This window comes from Cydia splendana, chromosome 20 (assembly GCF_910591565.1).
Source record: "Cydia splendana chromosome 20, ilCydSple1.2, whole genome shotgun sequence".
Lineage (NCBI taxonomy): Eukaryota > Metazoa > Arthropoda > Insecta > Lepidoptera > Tortricidae > Cydia > Cydia splendana.
This window is the reverse complement of record NC_085979.1, coordinates 8,817,797-8,845,728: the sequence shown is the minus strand read 5'-3', so window position 1 is coordinate 8,845,728 and position 27,932 is coordinate 8,817,797. Positions and strand designations below refer to the sequence as shown.

Here is a 27,932-nt window from a genome sequence, read left to right as displayed (position 1 = left end):
ATCAATCGACCGAGATTGTACTTAAGTTTAGTAGCAAATGTATGAACTCATTCTAAACACTAATCAATATGTAAGCCGGCCCTAAGGCAAGTGTACACGCTTGTAGAGGCCTTATAGTAAAAAAATAAATTATGGATTATCTCCGAAATGGACTTAATTAGAACATCGGTGTCTTTGAGAAAGTTACTTGATTTAAGCTCAGGAATGCACCCTTGAAATTAACGGAAATCAAAAAAAACACGGTGTATTTAAAGCTCTTAGCACCATGTTATTTCAAGCTCTGCTCGCGAGGTCTACAGCTCACAGAGCCACTAGTTTATATGTCGTATGACTCATATGTCGTCGTTATTTCAACTAAAGGGTTAAAACTATAGATCTCTGGCAAATCATATTTTTATGCATTTAAATTCCACGTATTCGATGTGCCTACAAATTCCTATAAATAATTTAGCGTAAGTTTATTTTAACGATGTTTTAATGAATCGAATTAAGATGCAATCTATAATCGGAAGAATGAATATGAAATGTGAATCGATGAATGTATTATGGCTGTGCTTAGTTATTAATGACGTTTGAGACAAAAGGCACCTTTGTCAATTGTCAATAAGGACTATTTTTTATTGCATTTAAATGTAATTAGCGACTTATTGACAAATGACAAAATGGTACCTTTAGTTTGAGGAATTGTGAATTTATTTGACGAAATGCAAATAGGTTAAGAGCATGCTCAAATAACGCAAATTGATTTTTAATGATTTATTGTAATAAGAAATGAGAATTTAAAATAAACGTTTATTTTACATTTGTGTATTGATTTTAATGTGAAACCAGTGGTTTACCTAATTAGCAATCTTTTACATAATTACTTATTACTTGATTACATCAATTTCCGCCTAGACCACACAATTCGATTGTGACCAATCAAATCAAACGGTGTGAACGCAAAAAAGTAAATTTTCTAAAATATCGAGTAGGCAATTGGATTGTTTCATGTTTTAGTTAAAAACGTGTGTAGGTCTGGAGATTATAGCCAATTTAATTGACTATATAATCAGCAATTTAATTGCGCTTACCTTAATAACTTAACAACGAGGTTGAGTACTTATTTCATATGTTTGGTTGAGAACACAGACCCCATCTTGTGTGGAGGCTCGCGTGTATCTCATAAGGAAAGCGTTGTTCAGTTTTATACAATATTATACCTTAATAGCTTAACAACAAGGTTGAGTACTTATTTCATATGTTTGGTTGAGAACACAGACCCCATCTTGTATGGAGGCTCGCGTGTATCTCATAAGGAAAGCGTTGTTCAGTTTTATACAATATTATACCTTAATAGCTTAACAACAAGGTTGAGTACTTATTTCATATGTTTGGTTGAGAACACAGACCCCATCTTGTGTGGACGCTCGCGCGAATCTCATCAGGAAAGCGTTGTTCAGTTTTATACAATATTATACGTTAATAACCTAACAACAAGGTTGAGTACTTATTTCATATGTTTGGTTGAGAACACAGGCCCCATCTTGTGTGGACGCTCGCCCGAATCTCATCAGGAAAGTGTTGTTCAGTTTTATACAATATTATACCTTAATAACTTAACAACAAGGTTGAGTACTTATTTCATATGTTTGGTTGAGAACACAGACCCCATCTTGTGTGGACGCTCGCGCGAATCTCATCAGGAAAGCGTTGTTCAGCTTTATACAATATTATACCTTAATAACTTAACAACAAGGTTGAGTACTTATTTCATATGTTTGGTTGAGAACACAGACCCCATCTTGTGTGGACGCTCGCGCGAATCTCATCAGGAAAGCGTTGTTCAGTTTTATACAATATTATACCTTAATAACTTAACAATAAGGTTCAGTACTTATTTCATATGTTTGGCTGAGAATACCCTGACGCCATCTTGTGTAGACGCTCGCGCGTATTTCGTCAGCAGAGCGTTGACGTTCAGCTTTTCTGTGGCGTAACATCTGAAACAATGAATGAACACTTAAATATATATATGCTAGATCTTCCCAAGTAACACACAAGCAGGATAATAGAGTAAAATTATCATCTTATTCAAATTAAGATTGCATAAATTTTGTGTATAAGCGGTGGAAATTACTAAATTCGGAATAAGAAAATATGTGGGCCTAGTGGGGCCTAAATGCTGAATAAATTTTGCATAGTATCGGTTTTGCATATTAAAGCTGAATAATACTTATTTCTTACACAGTTAGTCAGACATTATTCAGCTTAAAGCATTTGTGGTTACTAAAAGCTGCATAATAGCAGCATTAGCAGCAATTAGCTGTATATATTTTGTGTCGTGAGATATTAAGCAGACAATATTAAGAAAAATGTGATAGTGGCTACTAAATGCTGAAAAGAAGCGTCGGTGAAGACTTTCAACTGTATAAAAGCGGTTGCAGTTTCTGTTTTAATGCTAGTTTTTGAATAAAGGTGGACGCTATTACTGGAAGCTGTAATGAAATCCACATATTATTTGTTATTCAGTAGCTGCATATATGGGTTAGTTATGGCTTTTATAGACATAACGTCTGAATAATAAATACTAAAACAACACTTATACTTAAGTTATAGCGATTTTAGTACACATATACTATCTTTTCTTGCTAAAAGCTGCAAAATGAACGCAATGAGCAGCGCTATTCAAACTAGTGCTTAGTATCAACAAATGCGCGGTGGAGAGGGTTCCGTAGCTTTATAAGTTTATACACGGTCAACAGTGCTACTTGAGCCTGTTTGCTTTGAGCTTGAGCGTGTTTTTATTTTATTTTGAACGCATCTTGCGTATTTATTCTTTAATCCAACCATTATTTAAAAAATCGAGGTTTAGTTTTCTTAACAATTCTCTTCGATTGGTTATTTTACACAAGATGCATTGTCGTTTTAATGACGTAAAACAATTGCTAGCTACCATCGTAAACACTGTTAACTGACCATTTGCATACCTTACTGCAACGAGATAAAGTTTACCAATGGCCATTTAAGGTTGTTGCTAGTTTGCAAACAAGGTGGCAAATGCTAGTTATTGATATTGTTGCATTAAAAACTTGTAGACTGGACTGGGTATGTGAAAAATAAAATAATCACCCCCATTAAAATACAGCGAAATCGGTTCTCCTGTCGATTTTGAACGGACTGTTTTTAGGTTTCAAGTGGTCTACTCATACCCATCCCACACTATATTCGTACTCATACCTAAACAATACTGCCCATACCAAACTATACTTGTACTCATACCCGTGATACCCGCTACTAATATACCCGCACCTTCGCACCATATTCATATTCATACCATACTCGTAACCACACCATACTCATACTTAGGCATCGGAATTTTTGTCGCATGGTAAGACTAATAGCAAGCTATGGAGTCGATATTTGCCATAAATGTTAACTCTTATTCATACTCTTACTCATGATTAATTTTATTTAATAGAAGAACGGATTACTAAATAGTTACTACATATAAGAGTTTAATTTATTAAACCTCATTTGTTGCAATAGAGCCGAAAGTGAATGGAACTGTCACCTAAAAAAATAACCTTCCGCAATTAAAAAAGTTATCACTACTGTCATTGATTAGTTGTTTACTTGAAAGATATTTTACATTTCAACATGTGTCCGTCTATACTTTCATACTTATTTAAACGAGAAATTGGAAAGATTAATCAGATGTGCGATTTGGTACAAGAACAACAGGAACATAATATGTATACAAAACACTATGGATATACAATATATACATATAATAGGTATGAATTACGTATTTCAATGGATGACGAAGTCAATGTGGATGGTGAAGATATCGTTTTTCCTTCGTATACATTCAATGGCATAGTGTGCTTTGGATTGAAGCGATATTGCGTTTCATTTTTTAAATTTGTTGACTACGAATAGTTGAAGTTATGAATTCATAATGTAATAGAAAAATATTTCTTTATATAATTCGACTAAGATAATATACACGACCGACCTCTCTAAAGGCATTTAAGATAAATTCAATAAATGAGTATGAGTATAAATAAGAGTTTACATTTATGGCAAATGTCGACTCCATTGCTTGCTATTAGTCTTACCATGCTACAAAAACTCCGATGCTTGCTCGTACTATACACATCTTCGTACTCACTTCGTACATCTTTGCGTATACCTTTACCTACTACATATTTGTCGGAACTGATAACGGAAAAAATAACTGTGTAGTCTGCCGTGCCCCCAGATTTATCATATTACTTAAATATTATATCGCGTTTATAATATTAGTAGGAAGTAGGATTGAATATTGCCCGTGTTACATACCTATAATGTTTCTCATCAAACTAGTGAGGATCTATGTGGTTTTTACCATTTGTGTATAGAACCCTAATATGCTTTAAGATTGCGAAAACAATTACTATTATACTGATGTTATTCAAAACTTGTTGTTCTAAAACCATTATTATCTAACATGTAGCTTAGTAAAGCGAATAATGTGAATGCCTATTCAGAAATTTAGCACATAATAGCTGTGGCAGCAGCTTATATTCAGCACAGTCGGACGCCATTACGGTTGCTCATATTCTAACCTCTAAAATTAAATAGGAATTTAAAATGAACTGTAAAACCCATTTATATTCATTTATAAAACTAGTTTTATCGTAGCATAACTTGTTAAAGTACATTTTCTATCACTAAAACATCTAAACACCGCAAAAAAATTACAAATTTAAAAGTGGAGTACTACATTTTCTATATTTACTTTCTAAACAGTGCATTATTTACGCGGCGCTTTAAAATTTTAAATAAAATGTATATATATATTAACAGTAAAGTCGCATGCGCAATGAAATTGATGTTATGTAAACATCAAATCAATATATGGGTAATGTCCTCCTTATTTTGTATTCACTTCAGACACTACACTTTGACACGAGTTCACAAATTAAAATGGAAGACAAATCATACACAAATAGCTGAATATATTTTCTGTAACAATGCACTTTTGAACCAAAAGCTGCATAACGTGTGACTAACTGAGTCATTCTATACAAAGCTGGATAACTTTGGTTTAAAAGCGGTATAGAAGCTTTTGACAGCCTCTATACAAGTGTTATTCAGCGATTCAATGTGTGGGCACACACTTATACAGCTATTACATTACTGTTATTCAGTAATAAGCGGCGTGGGCTAGCCCACTTTGTGTCCAAACCTTCTGTATAACGTCTGTATAAGCGCTTATACAGACATTATACAGCTACCTTATTCAGCATACAGTACGGAATGCTCTATTATTCAAACAATATTCAGCTACTTTTGTGTTACTTGGGTTAGAAAAGCGGACAGACTACAACAGCTAGTGATGACTACATCTTATAAAACAAAGTCCCCCGCCGCGTCTGTCTGTTTGTATGTTCGCGACAAACTCAAAAACTACTGAACGGATTTTCATATGGTTTTCACCTATCAATAGACTGATTCTTGAAGAAGGTTTAGGTGTATAATTTGTTAACGGGCTACCCGAGGTTTTCATCGATTTTTGACAAGTTTTGAATCGTATCTCCTTTTTTGCACTACAGATAGAATTATAAGACAAACGGTTATCGATTCTTCAAGCTTAAAAGCTTTGATGCCCACCCGCCGTTTTGTCCACCGGATTTTGAAAGAAATTCATACTTATTTTTTATGATTTTTTTAAACTTTTTCTAAAAAATCACTTTTTTTCGTATCTAGTTTGCTATGAAGGATCTTACATGTACGAAATCAATATATTTGGGTTCGTCTTAGACGTCTCCAAAAATGTGTTTAATTTTAAACTAATTAACACAAAAGTTGTGGCCAGAAAACCAGTTTTTTAGCCTAAAATAGTTCAACTTTGATGCCAAATATCTCGAAGACAATGAACTTTGAAGTAAATATGGGATACTATATTGCTTAAAGCCGTTGCTGTTGATATGATAAGCTACAAAAAACATTAGAAAACTAAGGGATTCAGATCGAAGGTCATTGGCGTGGGGGAGCCCCTTAAGGTTTACCCGCGCGAAGCCGGGACGAGTCGCTAGTAATTGATAAATGACTTACTCGATGTACGGCGATATCTGGTCGACGGTCCACTTTGGCTTGGCCTGGAACAGAACCTTGAACCGCTCGTTGATGTTCCCGGGCAGCTCGGCCTCCGTGAAGCCCCACACTACCGGCGGGGAGCTGCTCTTGTCCACCAACGCTATACCCCATAGCATTGACTCCTGGCAAATTATAACAAACATTATTAACAGACAGACACACGGACGGAAGAACGGACGGACAGACGGACAGTGGAGTCTTAGTAATGGGACCCTATTTTAACCCTTTGAGTACGGAACCCTAAAAAGTACTTACACGGTACGAATGTATACCTAAAGTGCAGTATGACCAAAAAGTATGACCGAAAGAGAAGTCTACATACATTTTAGCCAAAGATAAAATTTTTGATACAAGGTGTTATCGCTGACTGTACTTTTCTTTTCAGTCATCTCTACTACCTACTCATAACGATTCTATCAAACTGAAACTCAATGAAGTTGCGTTGTTTTATCACATTTCCTAAGGGTGGTAGGCCTCATTGCGCCTCACTCTCTCATTAATTAAAATGTGAGTCGCAATACACATTGGACAAAGAAATTGGATAGGTGGAATACCACCCTAATAAGAAAGATAAGAAACTAATTTCAGCGTTTTTGAAAATTCATCCCCTAAGGTGGCGTAATAGGGGTTGAAAATTTGTATGGAGATCAAAATTTTTTTCAAGTGTGTGGCTTGAAACTTTTTATGTCGCGGTGATCGCGAAGACTGTCATTGTGGTATGTATCTTATCTGTCACTCTAAGCATACTTTCACTGGTAACACTGGCGATGGAGAGGGCAGTGTCAGGTGTGACAGCGAGGAAGATGGCGGGAACCGAGTTGAGACAAGTTGAGAGAGGTCGTCTGAATTTCTGGTACGTAAGAGGTGGTGTGACGCCGTGGCGCGTGCATCACGTACAGGAGACTCTTGGTAAGCGAAACATCTATATTTTGATATATATGGATATTGCAGTGACCTTGAATTAGCGACGACCTTGAGATCTATCTGAGTTGAAGAATTGTCTGATATTCTTTGTGTGTAGCTCGAGTTTGAATGTAACAAGTGAGGTGGCTAGAGTTTATCGGTTTGAGTTACTGGAGGTTTCTATGGAGGCTGATGGATGAGCTGTAGGGGTTGTTGTGGAGGCTCGTCGGGGACCACATGGTCCCCACCTCAGTACTCATCGCATATTATGAGTAGAGAGATATATGAGATTCTGAGTTTATGAGAATATATGAGTTGCGGGATGCACGATGAGTTCTCCTGTGTTGTGGAGATTCAGTTGTGCCATGCATCCACCGATATGAGCCACGGGACTTGGGGCCCTTCTAATTTTCCCTGAGAGAGTTGAGGTTACATTCATAACAAGAGATACCTACGAGATTGAGAGGAGACGGAATTGTGCGCCCATCGAGTGTTGATTCATGGTCAGTGCAGTAGCTATCTTATACTGTGCTATACATATTAGAGATCCATGTAGCGAGGTTATCATTACATCCCCCTAAAAGTAAAACTCCGCTACATTTTATATGCGCATATTATTAGAATACAAGGAAAGTAATTTAAGCGTCTTTAAAAAATTCATCCTCTAACGGGGTTAAAAAGGAGTTGAAAGCTTGAATCCATTACAAATTACTTTGACTGCCCCCCCACTTTTGTGTTATTTCTAGTCAGGTTTGCGAGCTCTTTTCATCCTTATAGGAGAAAAAGTGTCCAAAAATTTTCATACATTTTTCAAATTTTCCTTTTTGTTACCGCCATACAAAGTGTATGGGGAAATGGTAACACAATAGGAAAAAACTCTGGGACATTTTTTTATCCCATTAGGATCGAAAGAGCTCGTGATTCTAAGTAGAAATAAGTAACACAAAAATGGCAAAAAAGGTCCCAATAAAAGAAACGCTCAAATATAGAGGTCACCGACGATGTCATACCCGCCGCGTGGTTATATTACTTATTTTAAGCGTCTATTGTTTAAAAATGACTTACATCTGTTACCATTCCCTCCGGCACTGAATCCCTCCAAGCCTGCATAAACTCTGTCAAATTGAATTTGCCAGCACTCTTCAATAAAACTCTCGCCAGAAACCTGCACACTTTCTCCTGCTTATACTTATAATACTGAATCCCATCTTCCTCTACAGACTCTTCAGTATAAAACTTGAACATACTTTCTATAATCGGCGAAGGAACTAAGTCTTTCAAACTTTCTAAAGTTATTTCTTTCGATATTTTCTCTAACGGCCAGGAATTTTCTTCAATAAGGTCGAGCATGTATGATAGAACCCTAAATTCGTAGTCAAACTCAAGTAGTCTATAAAAACCGTCTATTTCAATAGCTTGAATATTTTCAAGTTCCTCATTTAATTCCGTTCTCGACGCTTGAACTTCTTCGAAAATCGCTTCATAAGTTAAAAGCGTAGATTTGTCAATAGCATATTCCAGCTCTAGACCTTGGAATCTAGAAGCTTCTAGCAATTTTTGCAACTTATTTAAACGAGGTTTACACGGTTTTAATTCGTAATAAGTAAAAAAAGTGTTTATAACTTCTTTGTACTCTATTTTTCTTGGAGGTTTCTCACCTTCATCAGATTCAGTGGATTTGTTTAAGGAATTATTAGATTTCTCAAAGGATGTGTCGGAGTCATCCATAGAGTTATTGGCTATGGTTTCATCTAACCCTGTGTTGGCAGCGGAAAGCAAGTCTGGCACTAATAATAGGCTGTTGGAAGTCTCCGCCTCTTTAACGTCGTATGTTTTGGTGGATGTGCAGAGGACGACGTTTTCTTCAGGATCGCCTGGAAGGATATGAAAATAAATTGTTAAACATTTGTCTTTCCACAGAGAAGGGTCCCTTCTCTAATGGAAAGCCACATTTGACCGCTAATGGCGTTAACGGACGCGCGCGTCTACAGCCCAATATAATTTTAAATGTGCGTATGGGAAGTCATTCATACGGATTATATTTATGATCAATTTGGAATCCTAGAACCATATCAAATCAAAGTAACGTTATATGGACGTTATAAATAAAATCGTGATAATTAATCTAATGTTGAAATGGTTTTATTACTTATTACATACATGGAGTAAACATTTAAATGATGTCATCAAGACGGGATGATCAGATTGACCAATTTGATCAGAAAAGAAATTGGCGTCAATATATTTTTGTGTCCAATTTAATCAGATTGGGCGTAAATTATCCCGTTTGGACGGGCCTAAGGTATATGTATTATAAGTCCAAATAACAGTCTAAGACAAAGCTATAGTTGGTCAAACCAATTTGTCAGTCAGTAACAACCAGGAAAACTATACTCATCCTTTTCTTTTGGGTGCTAGTACTAGTGTAAGACAAAGATATTATGATTCTCTCTGTCTATGATTGAAAAACTTCCTCCTCGTCCTTTGACAAACTATAACTGTAAAATTATACCTTTGAATATCAGTTCATTGCCCTCCTCGATTTCTTTCAGTAAATTAGCATCGAGCAGCATCAGACTTAGGTTTTGTTTCTGGCTGCCGGCGTCAGGGAACCTTAACACCTGGGTCACCTCAGTTAGCTCCGACTCATGGAGTTTTGCAGTTTTTATTATTTTTCTGACATCCTCGGATGTTCTTTCCTCGCTGTAAAAAAAATATCGCTAAAGGATCATAAACGTAAACTCCTAAAGAAAACTTAATAGCAAAGTGATACACAGTTACGGGCAATACGGCGTGTGGTATTACGGTGTGGTGTGGTGTGGTAATACGGTGTGGCTAGGCTCTTTCTCTCACTCTCTCTCTCTAAGTATTACTGTATCGCGAAATCGCGATCGGGATTGCGTGATAAATGGAAAATATTTATGTACTTTAGTGCTCATTATTTAGCACTAAAGTAAATATTTTCCATTAAAAAGTTGTTCGAGGGTGGATTTCATCACCAAAAATTTCACCATACAAAAAAATATTTTTTTTAAATGTTTAATTTAACACAATTCTAGCTGGGTAAAGTAATAGGGGGCTGTAAATTGAGGATATTTATGGTATTTATACAATCATTTGTGGCTTATATTTGAAGTTATCGCTTTCGGAAAATAAAAACGCAAGATGGTGATGACAATCATGGTATGGTAATGACTCTTTTATAGACGGTAATGACACTGCATGTACGGTAATGACGATTTGGGAACTAATTTATATATGTATTAAAAACGTATTAAAAAAACAAAAACTTTTTTTAATTGTAAGGCTTTAGAACTTTAATAAACATTACAAATAACATGTTTTTGAACATAAGACTAGCTACATAAATTATTTTTAGAAAATTATAAAAAAACATTTTATTCATATAAATAAATATATAACAAGAATTTTTATTGTATAATTTTAAATAATTTATATTCCGAAATAGGCAATTTATGTATTTATTTATTTTTTTGGGTTTTTTTAATGTTAAATCATATTAACAATATTGTACTCTTATTATCAGTTTAAACCCGCGTCTTCTTTTATCTACTGCATAATTTGGTATTTATATCATATTATATAATTGCTGGCTTACCAGTGAGCTTAATTTTTATGATATATTACTATTTTTTTGATAATTTGATTCATTGCATAAGTTTGTATTTTTGTTGTTTTATAAATTAACTTTAAAAATAGCTATAATGATTTTAATCCATATATATATTGTTTAATACCTAAACATTAATATATAATCAGTGTTTTATAAGTTGCAAGACCCCTACTTGTAATGCATGTCATAAGTTACAAAATGTTAGGTATTGGGTCCGGTGACTACCCAATGGTATAATTATTAATTGCTGTAATTATATACATCAATTAATATAATATTATCAAAAAACATAAGGCCATTACGATAGTGAGCCAGTACCGTAGCCTATGGTCGCTTAAAACTTAATATATGTTGCTTGTTTAAATACTTTGTTTTAACACGACTAACATGCAATTACAGACTCTAAGTTGCACGATTTACATTATTAGATAATAAAAAATAAACATTTGTATGTTCTAAGTTCTAAGTGACCTAAATTTTGCCTACTTCAGTCAAAATGTTATTTAAAACTAACCATCCTCTAGTGTGAAAAAAATAGTCATATCTTCTTCTACATTTATTCTACATTTATAAGGTAGACATTATATAGTGCTAGAAGACATAGAGAACTTTTTTCAAACATACAGCTTAATTTCATAATGAATTATAGCAAAATAACTAGAAAAGTTTCTGAGAACCGTCATCGCCATACACATGAAATCATCACCGGTCGTCATATTTTCCCGGTGATGATGGGTATGGTGTTGACGATTTGAGAGTTTCTTGTTTTTATTTCTAGAATACGAATAATAGTAGTTAATGTCTATGCTACACAATAAACTTCATGTAGTTTGCCATTCATTTCAATAATTATTTCTAATATATCATTTGTAACTTTTTTAAACCAAAGCATAACGGTGATGATGTTCTGTTGTGACAAACTACGTTTTACAAATTTGTTCGTAATATTTCTCACGATTCAATGATGTGACTTTATAGTGAAATCATTTTTGGCATTCTGTATTAAAGTGAAAAATAGGGCAAGGACCTTTAGCGGTATTTCGTTGTTCATACACGGAGATAAGCTCACATTGACATTACCATGACGGTGTTGACGAATATTCGTGACAAAATTTTAAATATTTTCTCGGTGAAGGAATTATTGCATATTTTCCCATGTGTTAAACAACAACATGGAAAAGATATAAGTAAAAGAAAAATCGCAATCGTACGATAGGTATGCTATAATTTTCACTGCAAACAATAAGGTTCAGATTTTTCCGGTAGACGGTGATGATTTTAGACACATAAAACATTTTATATAAAAATAACTATTATGTTATTGGAGATGGTAATTGAAGGAACATGAAGATAATAGTTCTTAAAAACATATAAAAAAGTTGCAACTCGCACAACCTACTAGTTTTTTTTATAAAGACTGAACCATAAGTTTACGCAGTATTTTGAAATCCACCCTGAAATGTTTTTATAATAACCCTGGCAACTTTGTTATTTTTTCAACTAGCAACACGCAGGGCCTGACCTTTCATACTTTTGACATATCGAATTCGATTTCGTAAATTCTTCACGATTGCTGTAATATAGTTTTTAGTTTAGTTTAAATTAGTGAATAAACAAAAATGTCTCTTTTTAGTGATATTTTACCGACGATACCGAAGAACGATGAGAAGCCGCAAGGGCAGGGTGCTGCCCTGTCCCCATACCTAAACTTCGATCCTCACTACATACCGAAAATGCAGCCAGAATTCCTGTACCCTGACGACAGCCATATGGCCACTACAGCTAGAAGATCAAACGTAGCTTTACCGATAATTGGAATGTCTTTTATGACCGGTTCAGGTTCGTAATATCATCATTGAAGTTTTGATTTTATAACCTCAAAATTATTTATATAATTGTGCGCAGTCCTTTAATTATCTGTTATTTGTTAGTAACGAAGTAGCCAACAGAATCTTAACAAGTAAACATTCAATATTAGTAGATAACTTAGTAAATTATTAATTGAATTTACTGTTTACAAGGTCATATTTAGTAAACTACTTCGCTACTCACTAACTTAACAAGTATAAGCATAGAAATCGAGCATTATTGGATATATTTTAGGTTTGGGAAGCATGGCTGGTCTGTATAAAGGTCTACGAGCGACCACGCTAGCAGGACAGACTGGGAAAGTGAGACGAACACAAGTTGTGAACTACATCATGAAACACGGTCAGTGATAAGTTTGTTTACACTTATTTTTTATCAAAACAGTCATTCAATCAGGTAATTGATTTGTGTATGCATTCCTATAAGATTCTCATACAGTATGTTAATATACCACCAAGCCGAGTTGGTGGTAACTAGAGGGAATTTTTTTTCCCAGTAGTTACCAGTGGTAAAAGTTGGGAAAAAAAATCCCAGTAGTTACCACTGGTAAGAACTTGGTGGTAACTAGTGGGAATAACCCGGTTGATCTCTGTAAGATGTCCCCTGATATTTATTTATTATTATACTACTGACAATAGCTTTCCCATACTAGGTTTGTAAAGATAGGGATTGCAATCCGGTCCGGCGGATCCGGTAATCCGGCCGGATCCGGCACTTTTTAGGAGAATAGAAAATAGAAATAGAAAAAAAACCGGGCAAGTGCGAGTCGGACTCGCGCACGAAGGGTTCCGTACCATAATGCAAAAAAAAACAAAAAAAAAGCAAAAAAAAAAACGGTCACCCATCCAAATACTGACCACTCCCGACGTTGCTTAACTTTGGTCAAAAATCACGTTTGTTGTATGGGAGCCCCATTTAAATCTTTATTTTATTCTGTTTTTAGTATTTGTTGTTATAGCGGCAACAGAAATACATCATCTGTGAAAATTTCAACTGTCTAGCTATCACGGTTCGTGAGATACAGCCTGGTGACAGACGGACGGACGGACGGACGGACGGACGGACGGACGGACGGACAGCGAAGTCTTAGTAATAGGGTCCCGTTTTACCCTTTGGGTACGGAACCCTAAAAAGACCGCATGCCCCCACTGTGCGTTTTAAGTGAGATAAAGGCGACGGATAGAAGAAAGAAGTTAAACAGAATAAAGAACGAATGAAAAAATCCAAATTTAGTAAAATAAGAAGATATTTAATATGACGATGATTGAGAACAGAAGAGGATTTCCTCTTCTTTCATGTTAGTGGCACGAATCGGCACGATACGACGATTACTTAAATAATTAGAAGTAAACATTAAAGGATGGAGATGCCATGGAAGGCATTTGTAACGACCGGTCTGGCCTAGTGAGTAGTGACCATTCAGTGACCCTGCCTTGAGTGCCTATGAAGCCGATGGTCCTGGGTTTGAATACCGGTAAGGGCATTTATTTGTGTGATGAGCACAGATATTTGTTCCTGAGTTATGAGTGTTTTCTACGTATATAAGCATGGATTTATCAATATACTATACGTATATATATCGTCGCCTAGTAGTACTACCTAGAGCTAGCTAGTACCCATATTACAAGCTTTGCTTGGTTTGGGGCTACGAGTAGGTCAATCTGTATAAAATTGTCCCCAAATATTTATTCATGAATTATTTATTTATTTGTGATTTAGGCTATAAAGCAATTTTCACGGATAAAAAATGAAAGCAAGATAATATTGGAACGCATTTCATACAATTTTGGTTAAAAGTAAAATATCTTGTTACTTACTAGAATGGATGTCAGCGTTACAAATAATTCCATCAAAGAACAGTTACGAAAACTTGTCCTTTCAAGGAGTTCCATTTCCCATCCCATAATTATCCCATTAACAGGCTTTGGAATCTAATCAAATTTATATTTTTATTGTAAACGTATAAATTTGAGCAGAATGTGAATGATTAATTATAATAAAATTAATAAATGACTTAGATTTCATATTTTATTTTTAAATTGAGTTTGACTATGTGACACTTTTTAATACTTAGTTTTATTTTATTGTTAAAAAGTTATTTCTTATTAACTTCAAATTGTTGTTTTATGAATACATTTGTAAAAATACCCTTTGTTTCTCATATAACGCATAAAACTTGAAAAATATGCCATTTAATTAACTTTAATATCCTTATACCTAACCGGATCCAGTCCGGCCGGATTGGTGCCAAAATCCGGCCGGATCCGGCCGGATTGAAAATCAATCCGGTTTGCAATCCCTATGTAAAGAAATGTTTATGAAATATTCTAGATGACTCCTATTAAAACAGTCAATCAAGTCACCTATTTGCTATTTCCAACTTTTAATTTTATGACACTACTTATGTTCACATAAGTGACTATAGAAAATAATGGCTTTTAAGGTTCCGTCACACAGGCGCGTTTTCCGAGCGGGGCGTGAGCGTTTTATATGTATAAGCGGCGCCGTTCACGCGCCGCTCGCAAAACGCGCCTGTGTGACTGAGCCTTTAGAATGCATCAAACTAACAGTGAACCTTCAAATTTCAGGCACAACAACTGGCTGCACTCTGGGCATTATTGCATCATTCTACTCCTGCATTGCCCTCGGAGTAACCTGGATCCGAGACAAAGAAGACACCGCCAACACCTTCATCGCAGCTGCCACCACTGGCATGATCTACAAAAGCACTGCAGGCCTCCGCTCAGTCGGCCTCGGAGCTGCCGTTGGCCTGACCCTAGCAGGCGTATACACCTTAGTTACAGACAACGACAATATATGGAGCAAAGCACAGTATAACAGATTGTGATCGCACACCGCCTATAGTTATATGTAAATAAATAGACTGTTAATTTAAGTTGATTTAAAAGCAATCAGCCAAATGATTCAGTGCACAGTTCTTAGTCAAGCCATGTCTGTGCTTGGATCTAAGCAGGGTCTGGCTTTATAGGTTATGTAGGTTGAAGATAGTGGAATGAGATGACAACTTTATCTAAGGAAAATCAGTAAGCACGCCTTGAAAGGTTATACTTGTGGAATTTTCAGTCTAGGGAAGTTATAGAAATCCTACATAGTAGCTGTAATCCCTAGGATAGCCTACAGAGAAACTAAACCTAGTGTCAGACCCTGCGCATGTGTAGTGTGTTCCTGTCAGCGATCGTGAGCCCGTGTCAACGCAGTAGCACAGTTATACAGCCTGTTAAATTTTAATAAAACACATTATTTGAAAAATTAAAACATTTATTTCATTTACATCTTTTTACATCGATATGCTGTAAAAATGGGTGTAGCTTATGAAAATCATTATGCTACGTCTCCAGGTAGAAAACATTGAGGAGTGAGAATAATCTAATCAAGCAAGGTTGTTAGTACTATTATTGACACAATTTAATGACTATTTGTATTTATAAACCTCTCTACAAAGAAATAAAGTAAAGACCAATATTCAGCAGCAGGTTGTTATCATTATAATTATATACTTTAATAAGGTTTAATACAGTTTTGTTCAAATATTTGTGAGAACCTTTTTAATTCGGTTATACCTACATAATGGATTTATGAGATTATTGTAGTATTTTTTGACTGACTTGCTCTTCCAATAATTTTCCAGTAAGAGACGTAGCATCAGGTCTATTTTTAGGCATTTTTTCCCAACATTCCGTGTCGAAATGCTTTCATGGATATGTCAGTATTGTATAGTGGAGAAGATAATAATTTTAAGCTTATTTCATATTGAGCAACGGAGCTAGCACAACTTAAAAGGTCGGAAATGCAATCCTAAAACATACATTACACTAATTAACGCATTATACATAGTCCTAATATTATACATAACATTATTTATGATTAAAACATATTTTTTGCATTACTAATTCTCATAATACATTCAATGAAAATTTACATAAACAAAAAAATAAATTTTCAAACATGTAGTTTTTGCTAGCTAATTTATTTTAAATTATTAAAGAAACTTATTAAAATTTTGGCACTAATCTTCTTGCAAATAAAACGCAAGCTGATGATTCTAGTTGTCCACGCCATATTAGGCTTTTTCCTAACGTGCTTGGGAGATTAAGTTGCTTAACGAACTGCGAGCTCCTTTAGGATGCCAGATAATGCAAACATGAGAAATAATTTGCAGTCAGATAATATTACATTAATTGAGTCCCTTAACTTCAAACTCGGATAAATCCACTCCATCCTGTTAGAAAATATCTAACCTATTACCTTTTGTTACCTTTTGTTAAGGTTCGCTTTCCATACAAAAAACAATTTAATAATAACAATTTAATAGTTAATATAACGCAATTGTTTTTTGTATGGAAAACGAACCACCTTAACACCAAAATCTGACAGTTGGATTTATCCGACTTTGAAGCTAAGCAACTGAATTTCAACTTTTTACAATAGTAGTAATATGCCTTCAAATGAAAAGGAATGAATCCCTTTTCAACTGGAAAGACACAGTGAGGAAATTTACGATCCCTGTTCAAACGGAAAGACACTGAGAAAATTGCCGCGCGAAAATCGTCCGAGGCAAACGCACGCGTGGCCACGAGGCCTCGGACGAGGCACGTTTCAACATAGTTGCCTCGCGAGGCAGCAAATTTTGTGTGGCTATTAACTATCATAAGTGGACGTATTTGATAAAACAGAAAACAAATAAAACTGGCGGAATACTACTAACAAGTGATAACATTTTATCTTAATGCCCTCTTATTTATTAGATTGAAATAAATGCAACCATAATATACATTATTATGATTATGGCCTGGCTCGCCTGTTTCCGCAGAAATGTTATGTTTGATTTTAACCTTTTCGACGCCGTGTCAAACCTGAAATTGAACTTTATGGTTTACTAATATGTGGCCGAAAATTGTATGGCAAATTATCACTACCCAAACTATTTTTCCCATAGTATAATTTGGCAAAACTATCAGATGGCAGACCAATGTTTCGCATATATAACATGTCGCAAATGATTATTTACAATATTATCGTATACCAAAATATTTAGTTGGTCATGTTTCAAAATGTCTTTTATTGTTATGTCGAATGTATTGATAGGCATAAATTATTTTTCGCCTAATATTGTGAATAACGTACCTATCCCTGGGAGCAGTTTCGTTTTTAGGGTCATAAAAAAAAACCCTAACCTGCCTATCTCTGGGAGCAGTCTCGTTTTACGGGTCATAAAAAAAATTACCCTAACCTACCTATCTCTGGGAGCAGATTCGTTTTTAGGGTCACCAAAAAAAAAAAACCCTAACCTACCTATCTCTGGGAGCAGATCCGTTTTTAGGGTCACCAAAAAAAAAATAACCCTAACCTACCTATCTCTGGGAGCAGATTCGTTTTTAGGGTCACCAAAAAAAAAATAACCCTAACCTACCTATCTCTGGGAGCAGATTGGTTTTTAGGGTCATCAAAAAAAAAATAACCCTAACCTACCTATCTCTGGGAGCAGATTCGTTTTTAGGGTCATCAAAAAAAAATAACCCTAACCTACCTATCTCTGGGAGCAGTTTCGTTTTTAGGGTCACCAAAAAAAAAATAACCCTAACCTACCTATCTCTGGGAGCAGATTCGTTTTTAGGGTCATCAAAAAAAAAATAACCCTAACCTACCTATCTCTGGGAGCAGATTCGTTTTTAGGGTCATCAAAAAAAAAATAACCTTAACCTACCTATCTCTGGGAGCAGTTTCGTTTTACGGGTCATAAAAAAAAAATAACCATAACCTACCTATCTCTGGGAGCAATTTCGTTTTTAGGGTCTTAAAAAAAATAACCATAACCTACCTATCTATGGGAGCAGTTTCGTTTTACGGGTCATAAAAAAAATGCTAAATATAGTTGTGATCCAATAAAAAGTATGCGAAATTTCAATTTGGGCAAACGTTATTTAACAATAAATAGTTAGGTATAATAAAACATTTGCTTAGTAACTATTTTTCTAAATGAATCGTGGTAAAATGAACATCTGCTAAATAAAATTGTGTTCAAATAAAAACTATGCTAAATAATAATATGCTAAGTATTGGTTTGCCAACTAAAAGTACTGCAATAAGTTGGTTGGGAAGTGAAATTAGGCGAAAAATATTTCGGCGAGATGGCAGTACACCGAACTTTATGCATATGCACGTAGGTCTATGTTGCTCTGTGGTCTGTGACCGATTAATCAGTATTTGGCGTTGGACCTGCGGTGCGTATATATCGGTCATTGGCGTCCAAAAGGTTAAAGAACCAGAGACCAGTAAATATTGAAGATTACAATCAAATCGCTGTTAGGCTTCCGTGCCTCAAAACCAAAAAAAGGTACCCTTATAGGCTTACTCTTGTCTGTCTGTCCGTCATATTTACTTGACGTTATCTCTAGTACAACTGTACCAAAATCAGTATCAACTATGCGTTAGAGAAGCGGTCGGCAACCTTTTAGCAGCCAAGGGCCACATAGTAGTTAACGAAGTTGACGCGGGCCGCACTTTGGTAATATTTGTGACTTTAGCAGACATTGTCGTTTGTCCATATTACTATACAAAATAGCCAGGGATTCTCGCGGACCGCAAGCGAGAGGTTCGCGGGCCGCATGCGTTAGAGATTCACTTTTATTTATCTTATTATGCCTATCGGTTGGCGAGATGATGCGTTCAGGCATGAATGCATCATAGAGGCTGTCCATAAATTACCCCCTCCCCTAAAATCATCCAAAAATCATGCTTCGACTGACCCCGTTTCCTCCTACGTCATGCTACCATCATCCGATGTCCAGACCCCCCCCCCCCCCCTAATTTGAAATGACGTAATTTATGAATAGCCCCATAGTGCAGAGGAAATAAGGTCGATATTTGAATGCAGTAATGTTATACTAAAAATCTACCTTCTTATCTGATAAATGGTGTGGTTTCGGTTGTATAAATGTACAAATTTAATAGATGTTCATGTTGTTTCTTCTAACTCTTAGTTATAGACAAGTTTTGTTAATTTCTTTTAAGATCAACCTTTTTTGAAGAATCCATAACAATTTTGCCATTTTTAACCGACTTCAATTTCATAGAAGGAGGAGGTTCTGTATTCGGTTGTGGCTATCTTTTTTTTTTCTTTAAATGTCATACACTTTTGTAAATCTAACGAAACTCTTAAAATGTCGTTTTTACAACATGCAGTTTTTCTACCTCCATTATAATCTAATACAGTAAAAACTTTGCATAATTTTTATAATAATTTGATCGAATTCACTAATTCCAATTGTATACATCTATAACAAAATATACAGAATAATATCATATGGGAATACAATTATTATGATTAATTAAATTGACACAAAATCTTACATCCAAATAAAGCATAATGTACAGCTACCAATTTAAATCAGATACCAGTCAATATATAGACTGCTATTTTCCATACAAATGCGCGGTTCTCATATTTTATTCTCTTTTCTATATTTCACTTATCTCTGATTTCAATAATTAAAGTTAACACAGATGAACTATTTATTATGAATCATGGCTGTAAGATTGTACATACGTGAGTTATACAAAATAAGTTTAAACCTTTCAGGCAGGAATATATTTCAAGTTATCACTTTATACATAACAACCAGTTTGGTATACTTTACTGCAAAATCAAAAGGGCACAAACAAAAGCTAAAAACATTCACGTGATATAGGCAGACTGACCGACGGCGATCAGTGAGAAACCACTTCTATCCTCTAGCCGGCCCGACATCAAAACTTGCCGATACAAATGCAATTTTGATTTGTCAAAATAAAGATTCAAATTAGAATGGAACGGGAGACCTTTTTATAGGCCTCTGGGCGGCTAGAGGATAGAACATTCCATGACTGTCGAGCCATTTAGGGTTCTAGCTAAATTGGACATTCCATAGCGTAAGTATTGAACAACCAATTTAGATAGGACCCTAAATGGCTCAACAATCACGGAGCGTGACCATACACAGTCGACATTAGATATATCGGAGCGGGCGAGCTGCTCAAAATATCTGAACACGCACTCTAACGCCTTGACAATAGAGGCGTGTTCAGATATTTATGAGCGCCTTGGCCGCTCCGATATATCTGATGGCGACTATACGTTTATTGCGTGAGAAAATATTTGTTGCCAGTCACTTCCTAGACTTCGCTAGGTTTCTAAAGATAGGACGCTTTGCACGGGTTATTCCCACTAGTTACCACCAAGTTCTTACCAGTGGTAACAACTGGGAATTTTTATTCCCAGTAGTTACCACTGGTAAAAGGTGGGATTTTTTTTCCCAGTAGTTGCCACCAAAATATTGTTAGAATTGAATACTAATAAAAACAGTATAAATAGTATAATATAAATGTAGCGTCCTGTAATAAATAATTATGTGTCAGTTAGTGATTCAGTAAACTGCTTTAAAAGTGATCAAACATATTAAAACAGTTTTACCGTATAAGTGTAAAAACTAAAATAGAAGTCTCACTCTAGTTAAGTAGAAATTAACTTATTATCCGGATTAAATTTATCTTATTAACTGTAAATTTAATTACATAATTATACAAACGAAGAAACAAATCAGTCAAAAACCGACAGAACTGATTTCGTTTTATTATTTACAGCTATGTACTTCATTTCGTTCTATTATAAAACGACGCAGAGCTGGAATATGTAGGTATTCATAATTTGTAGTCAGACATAACATAATTAAAGGGCATGGTTGTTATTAAAACCGCTTAGGGCGCGCTTCGGATGGGCTGGCTGCTCGGTCTAACCAGCATAGGCTCGCATTCCAATAAAATTACGCTCGGGTAGTACATCGCTCGGTCATGTTACGCTGGTTGGCTCGATTGCTTAAACACCCACGCTAGCGGGATGGTAACAACACTCTACCAGAGGGGCATCAGGTACTATTCGTACACTTCTTTTTTGGTATTTAACTTTTATTCTTTTGGGAAATATGTTTATTGGAAGAACGTGTAAGAAATTCAAATCACATAAAACAACCTTAAATTGAGTACGACGAAGGGGCAAGAGGGCGTCAGGCTAAGAGCAAAATTCAGACAGAGTAAAATAATAATTATGTACTTTATCTGATTCTGATGGCGATGGCGTGCGAATGCGAACGTCTATAAAACCTGGTAGAGTTGGGAATGTTTTCGTTTCGCATAATATTCACATCCTGTATGAAGTAAAACTGTCCCTCGCCCTCGTTTAATATAATGTAACGCGCCCATGCCCACAGTTGCTTCCGACATACTTAAAAGTGGACTGATTAGATTGTCGTCTTCATTCTTTGGGCCAGGTAAAAAGGGATGAAAGTTTGGCGGGAGGAGTAAATAACCAAATATATTTCACGTGTTTATTTTTAGCTTAGCCTAAATTTGTTCCAGTATGATTATCAAACTATGTCAACCAATACCATTCTTATCGGCCATAAAGGCTGGCAGTTATGCCGAACAAAGAATATTTCGCAAGGGTCAGACACGGGCGACACGGCGGTTAAGAACAAAAGGGTGCGCGGTGCGCACCATGCTCTGTTCAGCCTTTTTGCACTCGTGTTATTTAATAAGAACAACACATAGGATATTTAGGAACGATTGTTTAGCAATTACAAGGAATAGGTACCGATATTATTCATACTTATATTGCGATAAACCATTCAAAGTTGTAACCTATCGAATATGCATAAGGTATTAATTACCATAACTCTTATTTCATAAAGTTTGATGGTCATACATTGTTTCTTACTTACACGTTCTTCCAATAAACATATTTTCCAAAAGAATAAAAGTTAAATACCTACAAAAAAAGAAGTGTACGAATAGTACCTGATGCCCCTCTGGTAGTGTTATTACCATCCCGCAAGCGTGGGTGTTTAAGCAATCGAGCTAACCAGCGTAACATGACCGAGCGATGTACTACCCGAGCGTAATTGGAATGCGAGCCTATGCTGGTTACTCCGAGCAGCCAGCCCATCCGAAGCGCGCCCTGAGCGGTTTTAATAACAACCATGCCCTTTAATTATTTAGTCTGACTACAAATTATGAATACCTACATATTCTAGCTCTGCGTCATGTTATAATAGAACGAAATGAAGTACATAGCTGTAAATAATAAAACGAAATCAGTTCTGTCGGTTTTGACTGATTTGTTTGCTCGTTTGTATAAATATGTAATTCAATTTACAGTTAATAAGATAATTTAATCCGGATAATAAGTAAATTTCTACTTAACTAGAATGAGACTCTTCTATTTTAGTCTTTACACTTCGGTAAAACTGTTTTAATATTTTTGATCACTTTTAAAGTAGTTTACTGAATCACTAACTGACACATAATTATTTATTACAGCACGCTACATTTATACTATACTATTTATACTGTTTTTATTAGTATTCAATTCTAACAATATTTTGGTGGTAACTACTGGGAAAAAAAATTCCCACCTTTTACCAGTGGTAAGTACTGGGAATAAAAATTCCCAGTAGTTACCACCAAGCCGAGTTGGTGGTAACTAGTGGGAATTTTTTTTCCCAGTAGTTACCAGTGGTAAAAGGTGGGTAAAAAAATTCCCAGTAGTTACCACTGGTAAGAACTTGGTGGTAACTAGTGGGAATAACCCCTTTGCACGAGGAATATCCCGCCTTTGCCTATGATGCCTGCGGTCAATGCCACTGTGCGAGCGGGACAGCTGTATAATTATGCGCGTGCGATAGAGGTAGGAACAGGCAGGCCGTTGTACGACATTCTTCGTGCTTATAGTTCGTTTTTTTAGCATTAAAAAGAAGGTAAGCAATCTTGACATATCTTTTTATTAAAAATCACCATTGAAAAATAAAACACAGCAAATACGTTACAATTATAAATCATATACGATCTTTTACATTCTTTTGCTTTCATAAAATTTCATAGATCTTTTACATAAGTAATATAAACTAATTTTTTGAAGCATTTTCATAATTATTTAATAAAAAGACATGTCAAGATTGTTTACTGTGTGATGATGATGATGACATAATAGCTACTTACAGTAACTTTAATGACTAATTATACATATTCTAGGAGGAAAACATTAGAAAACAAACAAGATATTTACTGAATTCTGTACAAGCTAACTAAACCTTATTGAGTAGCAATGGAAAGATAATATAGTTCTCTGAACATTTTAACTAGTGGCTTTAAAAAAACGAAAGCTGAATCGACAAAATAAATAATTATCGAGCCTGCTCACAAAAATTCTCGAGAATCGCTTGAGAAAGCGGCCTGTAGAGGAGAACAGCCCAGCATACTAAAGCTTTTTGACGTGATAACGTCTTATAAATCGATGAAAACCGGTAGCATGCACAAAAAAGTGTCACGTTGTGGACAGATCTCCATGGTAACGTTGTGGACAGATCTCCATGGTAACATTGTGGACAGATCTCCATGGTAACGTTACGGCCACGTTTTCTTATGACGTTATCACGCAAAATCATCGTCCCTAAACCGACTTTACAGACAACCATTTTTTTTTTGTCCAAACTGACAGCTTCACTCTTGATGACCTAGCAATGTATCAGCTGCGTCTTAAACCAGTTGTTATGTGTGCATTAACTCTCCTAACAGCAAGGTATAGCTCTACAATAGCTCAACTGAATTTTGCAGTCCACGCTGCAGCCTCTCAGCCTCGAGGCGCAGCATTCTTCGTGTCACAACCCTGCGTTCAGAATACTCTTCATATCTTCCGGCAACACACAGTTCAGATCATCCAAACGCCTCGCTAGCAAAGTCCGAGTGTTATCTGCTACCGGCGGATTGTTTTTCAACACTTCCCGCAGCTTTAGAACCATATCCACGATTTCCACTTCCTTTTTGCCTATTGACCACTGTTTCAAGTCACTCTCAGCTAACGCCTCAAGCTGTAAAGCGTGTAGCTTATTTGTTAAGTTGCTATGCCTCTGATGAAACCAGGCGCTGAAGTTCAGTGTTTTAAAGAAGCTTCTGTATAGTCCTATCCAGTCTCCTTTAATACCCGATGTCAGTTGCGGCCCGGCCTGCTGTAGTGTTGCAAAAAAGTCCTCGGGGTTGAAAGGGTTTGGTATAGGAGGTGCTCGGAATGGTGATATATTCTTTTGCAGTGGCATTAGAGAAGCCATATACCTTTCTAATGGTATCATGAAGCTTTGAGTTAGTTCTAGCAGATGTCTCCGCACCATTGCTGTCTGGACTTCGGAGGGACGGTCAGACTTTATCCCGTTATGTAGCTTCTTGATTATAGCTTTATCTTTCTCCAGAAATGTTTTATACTGTGTGTAGACTCCTGGTGCTGTGTCTAATAGCTTTATATTACCCACTTTCCGCAGTTTAGATTTCATAGACGTTGGATCACCCAACTTGATAGTGTGGGGCCAGTGTTGCAATGTTTTCGTGAAGAATGGATTTGTTACGCCTAAAATTACGCAAGGTGGGTTGTACTGCTTTCTGGTGAACTCTTTGAATTCACTGTCATGTATTGTGAAATATGGTCTGTACTCAGCAGCATATGGAAGAGGCTGGATTAGGTGTGTTAGTGCTTGGACAAGCGCTGAACACTCTGTCGGAGAACTTGCCATGACCACTATAGGTTCCGCAGTTATAACGAGTTCCCAGAGCAAATGTAAGTGGGATATGACTGTTGACAGCGCATCAAACACGTTCACATCTTGTATAGAAGCTAATATATGAGGTACATTGGGAGACATTACTTTAGCTATATCCGAACGTGTGATCTTACCAGTTTGTTGATTAGGAATGTATGACTGGAAAACTGTGCCCAAAACGGGTAGTAGAACATTCTGTCCTGCGTCTAGAACTGGCCATCTGTTTATATCATGACAGGCAGCTTCAAGACTACTCTCGCCTTCTTCAAAATGCTTGGGCGCGATTAGTTGAATAACCTTGTAGAACAGGTTTATAAAAGGCAGCCGCGTGAGCAGAATTATGCTCTTCTGGAAGTATCCTCGGGGCAGCGACGGGTCTTTACACTGACGGAAATAGACGAAGCCCCAGTAGTGCGTCGCATCCGCGCGTAATGTCGGCACGCTATCCTCGTTATACAGTAACTGCTGACGCGAGAGCGGCGCGCGTGACCGTAGCCGCACGTGAAACTGTGTATCCCCCATACACCCCGAGTTAGAGTCGGGGAACGCCAAGTAACAAATATTGCACTTTTCTTGATCTGTCAATTTCACCCCTGGGGGGTAAACACTCTCCATCGCCTGCCCCAACTCCAAGTCGAACGTGACCACACATATGCAGTGCAGCCAGTCCGAAAACCTGCTCCACTTTGCCTGGAATTCCATCTCCTCGGTGGAAATGTCATTGTCTTCAAAATGTAACCCACAAGCCATGACTGTTACTGTAAACACAGACACATAACTACACTTTTAATATTTAATCACACTTTATTCCCCATATTCACGGTGTTCCATAGTTTGTCGAGTTATATCCATATATTTTTTCGCGTTTTTTCATTAGTAAAATTATAAAAACAATCAGAGCCCGCACAGAGCGTAACAGCTGTTCCATCAATATGGCCGCGCGCGCCAAAACAAAAGTTTGGTTCGTCTCATTTACAGAAATTTATTGAAATTTTTAACTGTTCATGTAGCAAAAGTGATAATCATACATAAAACGCTTACCCGTCTTCCATGTTGTTAAGTCTTTGGCACAAATAAGCAATGAAAAACTAACAAAAACGGGTAAATACCGCCGAAATAGCTGCTTCAAGCAATGCTTTATAAATAACGGCGTTTTGTTTATGCATCGTTCAAACAGTTAACAAGTTTAGTTATCTTCAATAAAAAGCGTTTAGTTTAGACAAAAATGTTGCCACATAAAATATATTGCAATCCTAGGCAGACACTCATTAATCCTAGTACTCACGGATGTAATTGTAGTCCCATAAGCACGATGTAGCTATCTGTTAAAATGAGAAAGCATGATAGTTCAATCTTTGTCTCTCTCTAATTGTAGCCCTCTTTCGCTCTTATGGGACTGCAAGTAGGACCATGAGTACTAGGTTTTATGTCACTGTCACTTTGACGTGACGAGTGATATTGTATATGACGTCAAGAGCTTTTATATCACTGTAAATTTTCACTCGTAGTATCTCTTATTAGTCTGTGTTTTCACTCTCAATCTATTTACGGGCATAAGTTTTGTTTTTGTTGTGAAATCAAACTGAGATGCAAGATTTTGACTAGATCAGTACAAATTCTTACCTTTCAATCGTGGTAAGTTTAACAAATACTCAACGCAATAATAATTCGTAATATGTTTATTGACCAATAATTATTTCAGATAAATATTGCGTCATTGTTTGTTCCTAAATTATTGCGTCAACTTTTGCAGTTTGTTGCTCCAGCGTGAAACCGGGACCAGTCGCGTTAATGCTAGCGTGGCGTGTGGATCTGTGAGCGGTTTTAATGATATTTGAGGTCTCTGAAGACAGCTGTGAGATGCCTCCTGCAAAAGGGAGACGCGGCGTCAGCGACGCTGATGATGAGAGTGACGACTACAGGAAACGCAGGGACAGAAATAACGAGGTGAGTGTCTATCACAATAAAACATGGTGCAAACTCTAATAATGTTTGTGACTCATGAAATGTAAGTTTGTTTTCATCAGCTTGAATGTGTTCGCATACACAAATTCACTTTCAATATGCATACTGCACATTTATTTATTTATTTATAAACCTACTTATCATCACAAATAAAAAATTGTTATATGACATACCATTTACTACTGAAGTGCAATTTTCCAGTGGTAACCTCATATATTTTTTCTTTTTTTACATATATTTTGCTTAAGTGTCTCTAAAATCATATTCAAATCATAGTCACATATTTATCAACATAACAGAAATTAAAGGGTAGGGTGATTTTTATTACTTGTTCATTTCATGTCAAAATTGATTTCAACATTTTGGCAGTTTATGTGTGTACTCTTACATCTCAAAACAAACTTTACTTGATAATTAACATAGGTAACTGTATTTTTCCACAGGCAGTAAAAAAGAGCAGATTCAAATCAAAGCAGCGGACACAAGAAACTTTCACCCGAGTGAGTAAACTAAAGGCAGAGAACCAGATGCTAGAAGACAAAGTCAAGACCCTCACGAAAGAGCTCCAGTTCCTTAAAGAGTTGTTCCTGGCGCAGGCCACCAAGGCACCAAACCCTAAACTAGAGGGTGTTGATCTGGAGAAACTTCTAGAGGATATACCGGATGAAAAGAAGTAGATTTAAGGGGAATTTACATAGAACTTAGGTCCACCCCACACTATAGCGTCTTTGGACATCGGCGTCTAGTCAATGCTATGGAAATTGGCGTTGCTGCACAGTTGTGTTGTGTCGAGTAGCAGC

At 36.2% G+C, this 27,932-nt stretch overlaps 4 protein-coding genes across 5 annotated transcripts; 2 read left to right on the top strand and 2 right to left on the bottom strand.

Moving 5' to 3' along the window:
• Positions 1 to 1,067: 1,067 nt before the first annotated feature.
• Positions 1,068 to 26,419, bottom strand: LOC134800750 (sister chromatid cohesion protein DCC1). Of its 2 annotated transcripts, XM_063773290.1 has the most exons (6): positions 26,209 to 26,419; positions 9,539 to 9,729; positions 8,092 to 8,900; positions 6,082 to 6,245; positions 1,933 to 1,982; positions 1,068 to 1,156 (listed from the first exon to the last, which is right to left on the bottom strand). In XM_063773290.1, exons 1-6 carry the CDS (start codon positions 26,217 to 26,219, stop codon positions 1,083 to 1,085), a joined length of 1,299 nt encoding a protein of 432 aa, XP_063629360.1. In that variant the 5' UTR covers positions 26,220 to 26,419; the 3' UTR covers positions 1,068 to 1,082. The 2 variants fall into 2 exon arrangements, with proteins under 2 accessions (XP_063629360.1, XP_063629361.1); XM_063773291.1 differs by lacking the exon at positions 1,068 to 1,156 and having other exon boundaries at positions 1,657 to 1,982; positions 26,209 to 26,415.
• LOC134800803 (mitochondrial import inner membrane translocase subunit Tim23) lies at positions 12,173 to 15,805 on the top strand. The gene is made up of 3 exons (XM_063773357.1): positions 12,173 to 12,499; positions 12,764 to 12,871; positions 15,118 to 15,805. Exons 1-3 carry the CDS (start codon positions 12,280 to 12,282, stop codon positions 15,375 to 15,377), a joined length of 588 nt encoding a protein of 195 aa, XP_063629427.1. The 5' UTR covers positions 12,173 to 12,279; the 3' UTR covers positions 15,378 to 15,805.
• Positions 24,124 to 26,066, bottom strand: LOC134800727 (protein DENND6A). Its single transcript, XM_063773249.1, has one exon. It carries the CDS (start codon positions 25,915 to 25,917, stop codon positions 24,238 to 24,240), a length of 1,680 nt encoding a protein of 559 aa, XP_063629319.1. The 5' UTR covers positions 25,918 to 26,066; the 3' UTR covers positions 24,124 to 24,237.
• A 256-nt stretch (positions 26,420 to 26,675) lies between the features above and the next one.
• Positions 26,676 to 27,848, top strand: LOC134800812 (CCAAT/enhancer-binding protein gamma-like). The gene is made up of 3 exons (XM_063773368.1): positions 26,676 to 26,802; positions 26,921 to 27,114; positions 27,576 to 27,848. The coding sequence occupies exons 2-3, from the start codon at positions 26,995 to 26,997 to the stop codon at positions 27,807 to 27,809; spliced, it is 354 nt and encodes a 117-aa protein (XP_063629438.1). The 5' UTR covers positions 26,676 to 26,802; positions 26,921 to 26,994; the 3' UTR covers positions 27,810 to 27,848.
• Positions 27,849 to 27,932: the final 84 nt, after the last annotated feature.